This window comes from Myripristis murdjan, chromosome 21 (assembly GCF_902150065.1).
Source record: "Myripristis murdjan chromosome 21, fMyrMur1.1, whole genome shotgun sequence".
Classification (NCBI taxonomy): Eukaryota; Metazoa; Chordata; class Actinopteri; order Holocentriformes; family Holocentridae; genus Myripristis; species Myripristis murdjan.
Genome location: NC_044000.1, coordinates 24,984,078 through 24,990,470, shown reverse-complemented (window position 1 = coordinate 24,990,470; position 6,393 = coordinate 24,984,078). Strand labels below are relative to the sequence as shown.

The window sequence follows — 6,393 nt, the reverse complement described above, 5'->3', positions numbered from 1 at the left end:
GGGGGAAAAAAGGACCAAAACACCTGGAGTGTAAAAACAACACATGTATTAAAATTTTATTTACAGATATATACAAAAATATTGTCCCTCTTCCTGAAGTATCTGTGGACCCTCCTGTTGGTCCAGAATAAATATCGGTAGTGAAATAGGGGTGGGGGTAGGTGTGTGTGAGGTGTTGAGGTGTAAGAGTCTTAGATCCTAGGGTTCCTGCTCAGCTGGATTCATCACACGTCCCATGAACAAGATGGATTCTGAAATGGAGAAAACCACAGTAAGAGAAAAAAATGCAATGATTTGGTTTCAGCAGAACTCTCCACAGACCACAGCCTGAAATTGTTATGAGGTATCTATGGCTGAAATACCTGTGTTAACTTGTCGCAAAAGAAACAAGAAGGGCCTGTCAGCCTTGAAGACAGGAGCACGGGATCGTTTGAGTAGCACCATAGCTGCAAGGTAGAGAAATTTCATTCAGAAATGTGCCACAGCCTTGGCATAGTTGTGTAACTGCTCTGAACACCAGCACCTAAGACAGGCAAATTACTCAAATGTCATTACCATGCAGAACATTGGTTACCTGTAGCAGCAGCTGCTTTGGTCCCATCTTCTGTGACTTCTATTCTTGCTTCATGGAAGGCATCAGACACGTAGAGACCTTCCTCCACTGCAGGGAGAAACAACATTTGCAGTTGTCTGTCAGCACTGCTATAATTGTCCCAGGCAGTGACAGTGGCAGTATATGGTACAGTATGTTGTTTATAGTCTGGGGTATGTTGAAAGCGATGAGCATTAAAGTGATAATCTTATACTGGAAGCTTAAAGAGTAACTAGGACCTGACACCTAACGGTAGATAATGTGTTATGAGGACACGAGGTAGCCTTGTGCACTGCTGTAACTGGAAAAGCTACAAGATTTTATTAACAAAAGAACTTTAGTCATGGCTCTCTGTCTGGCATGATGTTGCAATATTGCATTTCATTGTTTTTTGCGAGTTTTGCGAGTTAAAGCAGTGTGTGGTGCTAGCTCATTTTTATCTACTTTTGCTCATATCTACCTGTATAAAGACAACTCAGGTGCTCAAGTGGTGCCGTTTTGGTTTTTACCAAAACGCATGGTACTGAAATTGCCATCTGCTTTTGGCTGATCTTGTGTTCCAGGTGATGTCACCACCTATTTTTCCCCATAGAAGTTGAAATCACCTGGCACCTAAGAGCAGCGAACACCAGAACACCAGGCAAGTTCAGTAACATGATTTTTACAATTAGATGTCAGGCTTAGTATCGTAACCTCTTACATGAAGACATCTTGTGACAAAATGAAAGTCATCAGTCTAGATGTCAGGCTTTCACTGTGATGTTTAGTTATCCTTTAAATATATTAATGAAATAGTATTTTATAAACCACAAATCTATATTGTGAAAGTGGCGTGGGAGGAATTTACCTGATATGCCAGTGAAGTCAGCTGTTGTCGGGTTAAAGGCATCACTGATGCCCATGGAGGGCAGCACTGACCTCAGGTTGAACTTGCTCTGCATTCTGAACCTGCAAATAAAAGTAGACTTACTATGCCATCCTCTATTTGTGTTAAAAAAAAAAGAGGTTCTGGTCTTAGAAACATATATTGCTGTGATTTCTAGGCTTGGTATCATCCCCTCGTAAAAAAAATCACCCAAGACACTACGGCAACCCAATATATAGTCTTCACCTTGGTAGAAAAATGTCCATCTTGGTTCTGCGGAGACCCGTGTCCCAGGACGCCAGTTGCCGTGGGGTGAGCTGGGACTCCAGGGAGGACAGGGGGGTCTTCCTATCACTGGGCAGCACCACCAGCAGACTGAGGGAGCGTCCCAGGTAGGGCAGCTCCAACACTGTGTAGCGCTGCTCTGATGCTGTCCTGAACTGACCTGCCAAGGAGGGTAACAGTATAAAATAACATGTTTCTAGAAATTTGTTCTGTCTAAATCTGAAGTAATTCTACCTTAATTTAACTGAATTTCAAGAGATTTAGTTTTTCCTGAAGCCATAGTGTTATAAGGCACTGGCCTTTGGGATAGTATTAATTTAGTATGAGGAACTGCAATCTAAAAAAAATATTTCTGCACACCTTTCTGAGTAGGTGAGTAGGTGCATCAGAGAGAAGACGTGGGTATCATGAACAGATTCCCTCACGCTGTCTCAAGTTTGCACTACAGTCCAGGTGTCTTAGATTTACTTGACACATGATCCTACTCTATATAAGGATGTGTCAATCACCTGCTGTCTAGACCTGAGGAATATTCCTGAGTGGATTGAACTGTTGTCTGATTTAATAAACTTCTAGATGCAAGCTCAAAACAGTGGATGGGATTGTCTTGATAGGTTTCAGTAATTGGACCTTGCCTCAGCTGATTTCTTATAAGTAAATTCAGACAGACTGCATTGGTACAGTTATGTCAATGAGCATAACTCACTGACTGACTGATGTCTCTTACCAAAGCTGACCTCTGTAGCCTGGTACATCATGGGCACCTTGATGGCATTTCCATCGGAGAGGGTGAAGGGCAGGTTCTGGGTGTTGGTAAAGAGGAACTGTTTCTGCCAGACACCTCGGAAGGCCACCGTGTTGATCAGGGCCATCTGCAGCCGGCGGCCCCAAAACAAGGCCTCTGCCTGGGCTTCGCCTGAGCCTGAGAGCTCCCCACTGCTGCTTCCTGCCTGGAGGGGCCATGTCTCATCTGGGGGTGAAGGAGGGGGAGGTTGCAGATTAGCATAAAGGTCAAAAGGGCTGCTACTAACGTCTGAGAAGTCAGTATAGTCTCCAAGTCAATCATGCAAGTGGTCTGAGGCAGTGAACAGAGAAAAGGCATTTGTAAATACATCCAAGAAGAATGTTTAGGGTGGTATAGGTACCAAACATAAAACACAAAAAGGCCAATAATGACAATCTGTAGATATGCAGAGACAAATGCAATTGATGCCATGTCATATTGCTATACAGACAGAAAGCAGCACAGCCTTGAAACCTCTAGGGACTGTAGTGAGACAAATTAAAGGGTTACTAAAGTTGTATTTCTTACCACTGCCATGGTTGTGTCCCCATCGTTCCAGCTGACTGCGAGTGTGGTTGGGCTGGCTAAAGTTGGCACGGACCACACTGGTATTGGCCCAGGCTGCTGCATGCTGTGTAAACTCTGTGAGGAGTTGGACGCCACTCTGGATGAATAAGGCACAGGCCTGCTGTAGCCACATTCCTTGACTGGCATTGCCCACATCGTTCTGTGAATGCAACAGGAAGTCCTGTACCTGCACATCTACAATAAAGAAAAAAAAAATAGGAAAGTCAAAGGTGGTGCATTGACAGCCGTAGCAACCTCATGAGGTCATTCAAGAAAAACTTAAGGTTTAATGTGAACATTTTCAGACATCTATAAATAATAAGTTGCTGAAGGATGCTAATTCACATCAGAGCAACACAACAATCCTCTAGCATCTTAACCTCAAGGAGAGAAAGCATGATCAAGAATCTATTGATATCTAGAAACATCAGCATGAGAGTTTCACTATTGTTACTGAAAAATGAAATGATCAGACTGGGTTCAGAAATGCTTTGTGAAATCCCTATAACAAAATAGTGATTACTTTACAGGAGAGTGGAACTCAACTTGTCAGCTTGTAGCCTGTTTTGCTCCTTTTACAATTCAATCCCTGTGTTTTTGTACTGAATGAAGCAAGTCAAATGAATGCACACTACGTTCCTGCAGGACTGTGCACAAACAAACGGCCGTTTGACTTGATTTGAACACTACTTAACACATTCTCTCAGCATGGTGGGCGCTGTATGCCACAGAGATATTATCATCTGATTAACTCCTCCAAATTGAAATCAGACTCATTCTTGGCATCACAACTAAAGCATTTCTACATGAGCGCTGAATGATTATGAGGAACAATTCTGCTTTTTCCACAAGCATTCACCGTACACTGATTTCCACTGAGGGGTAGCCTCTTTTCTCTCCCTCACACTGTTGCACTTTTGACATTTCACAGAGCAAAATGTCAGTAATTGACACCAGGGATGGACACTGATGTACTAACCTGCAAATGCATGACTAAAAATTCTCAGATCAGGCTACTGTTAAATTATCCCTGCTGCTCCAGCTTTCTGTGGGAACTGATGGAAATGCTTAGGAGATCACAAGGTAACATGTTACGCGTACAGACTGACATCATCACATTCCTGAGCGACAGTTAATTAACATGATACAGCAACATCAACTCCAACAAATACCTCCATACCCTCATATTCCTGTTTATTTTCATGTTTAGAATGTAACACATTGACCTCTCGACCCCAAAGTCCCTGGGCCTTGCCCCAGGAATGGTTAATGAGATTAGAGTTGGTGCAGAGGCAGGTATTATGGCTCCAGACACCACTGTGCTCTGCCCCGGGCTGCATGGCCAACAGCAGCACCACTCCACACCACCTGGTACCAACAGCACAGCACTGAAGGAATCCTGGACCCATGCGGACTGCAGGCCACAGCCAGGCCACAAACAATCACTATGACCAGCATAAGGATAACCAAACCCTACCTGAACACGAGCTATATTTTGTTCTAAGGGTGCCCTATGGTGACAAGCTTTGCCTTTTGACTCCTAAATCCAAAAAATGTGACGGGTGTCCTACCGTTGACATTGTATCCAAGCGTTTCCTCCAGCTGAGCCAGTGTGTTTCCCCTGGCACCGAGCTGCAGCAGCCCCAAGGACAGGGAGACGCTCACCGGGGACATAATCAGGTTGGAGTTGTTTTCTGTCTCTACGAGCGTTTGGTAGAGACTGACGGCGAACCTGGAGTGCAGCTCCCCCATGCTGTCTTGAAGGCTGGCATCACAGTGGCTCCTCTCCACCAACCAGAAGCAAATGAAGAGTGACGCCACCGGCAGGCGACACATGGCCTCAGTTGCAGCTGCAGATGGGTCAAGTGTCCAGTGGTGGAGTAAGGGGGAGATTAAAAATCACAAAACATGTTGAGATGTGGCACTTGATCTTGATTCTTTATGTTCATTAAACTTGTCAGGGTGAGTGAGCCTGAGTGTCTCAACTACTTTGTGTAACTCCACAGCAAAGACGACATAATCAAACAGGTTGTGCTTCATAAATTCCACAAAATGTCCTAGAGCGGTATATGTAAACATTTTCTTTCTGTATGCCACACAGGGACGCCTGTAAATATTTATTACAGGTTATAATTAGAAAAGTGTTTTACTGTCAGTGCAGCCAATCTCATAATTAGGTAGCTTTGCATCATCTCTGTCAAAAATACATGAAGATATCATGCATTAAAGAACTATAGCAATATTAGTCTAATTAAGGAAGGACACTATAGAAACACTGCAAAACCAAAAGTGCCTTTGGGAATAATTAAGTGATACCACAGCAGATGAAAAATAACTTAAGGTCACAATTAACTCAGACACACTGCAAGCTGCTACAGAAACATTATGAGGACTTTTTAATGACTTTTTTTTCAGTTTGCCCTGTTGTGCATCACCTCCGATGCCAGTGATAAACTGTACCTTGCGGACAGGTGAGGTTGTGTCCCTTTAATCCCGGCTGTTCTCTCAGATTTTTGCACAGTGAAAGCGTCTCCCGGGGTGATGTGCCGCCTGCTATCTCTCCGTGTCGCTGCTCCTCTCCTCGCTTATTGAGGGAGCCCGTAGTCATAAGACCGTGTTTAAAGGGGAATGCTCCGTGTTTGCGGTCTCCGTCGGCGACGTCCGTACCACTCGGCCGGGATTCCTGTCTCCACGGCGCTATAAGGAGCCAGGCGGAGGGAGGCATGTCACCGACCAGCAAATCCCAAACCGAGCAGGGGGGAAAAAAAGCGACACTCACGAGCACGCACGGCACGCGCATGCATGCAGTCTCTCCCTCTCGCTCTCTCTCCCTCTCTCTCTTTCACTCACACACACACACACACACACACACACACACACACACACACACACACACAGAAAAAATATAATATGTAAAAAAAAAAAAAAAAAAAAAAAATCTGTATATTCCCGAAGGAACACGCAATCGTCTGTGGCACAATTTTTTTTTAAATAAATAAATAAATAAATAAATAAATAAACAAATAAATAAATAAATAAACAAAACAAAAACAAAGGTTTATTATTTTTTGTAATATTATAACATTGTTATATGGAGTCACTGACACTCATTGACCATACTTGCAATTTTTCATGTCTAATGCTGTCACCGTCAAATTCCTACACTACACCTATAACATTCCTGCAAGGATCTGCATCATTTGGCTGTGATATTTCCTTTATTATAGCGTCAACAAGATGATGTCAATGATATGCTTCTTCTGCTGTTCATATTGCACTCTCCTTTTCATTGATCTGTCT

The 6,393-nt window shown here is 43.5% G+C and overlaps 1 protein-coding gene across 1 annotated transcript; it reads right to left on the bottom strand.

Moving 5' to 3' along the window:
* Positions 1-55: 55 nt before the first annotated feature.
* On the bottom strand, positions 56-5,659 carry serpine3 (serpin peptidase inhibitor, clade E (nexin, plasminogen activator inhibitor type 1), member 3). Its single transcript, XM_030080828.1, has 9 exons — positions 5,554-5,659; positions 4,665-4,943; positions 3,055-3,288; positions 2,470-2,712; positions 1,704-1,902; positions 1,440-1,540; positions 575-661; positions 363-446; positions 56-251 (listed from the first exon to the last, which is right to left on the bottom strand). Exons 2-9 carry the CDS (start codon positions 4,927-4,929, stop codon positions 199-201), a joined length of 1,266 nt encoding a protein of 421 aa, XP_029936688.1. The 5' UTR covers positions 4,930-4,943; positions 5,554-5,659; the 3' UTR covers positions 56-198.
* Positions 5,660-6,393: the final 734 nt, after the last annotated feature.

What these genes read in the sequence shown, in the direction of transcription:
- serpine3 (XM_030080828.1), bottom strand. Translation starts at nt 4,929, where the DNA reads ATGTGTCGCCTGCCGGTGGCGTCACTCTTCATTTGCTTCTGGTTGGTG. An exon ending in GCTTGGATACAATGTCAACG is followed by an intron (nt 3,289 to 4,664) that starts GTAGGACACCCG and finishes TCTTTATTGTAG; the next exon opens with ATGTGCAGGTACAGGACTTC. An exon ending in GGCTACAGAGGTCAGCTTTG is followed by an intron (nt 1,903 to 2,469) that starts GTAAGAGACATC and finishes CCTCCTTGGCAG; the next exon opens with GTCAGTTCAGGACAGCATCA.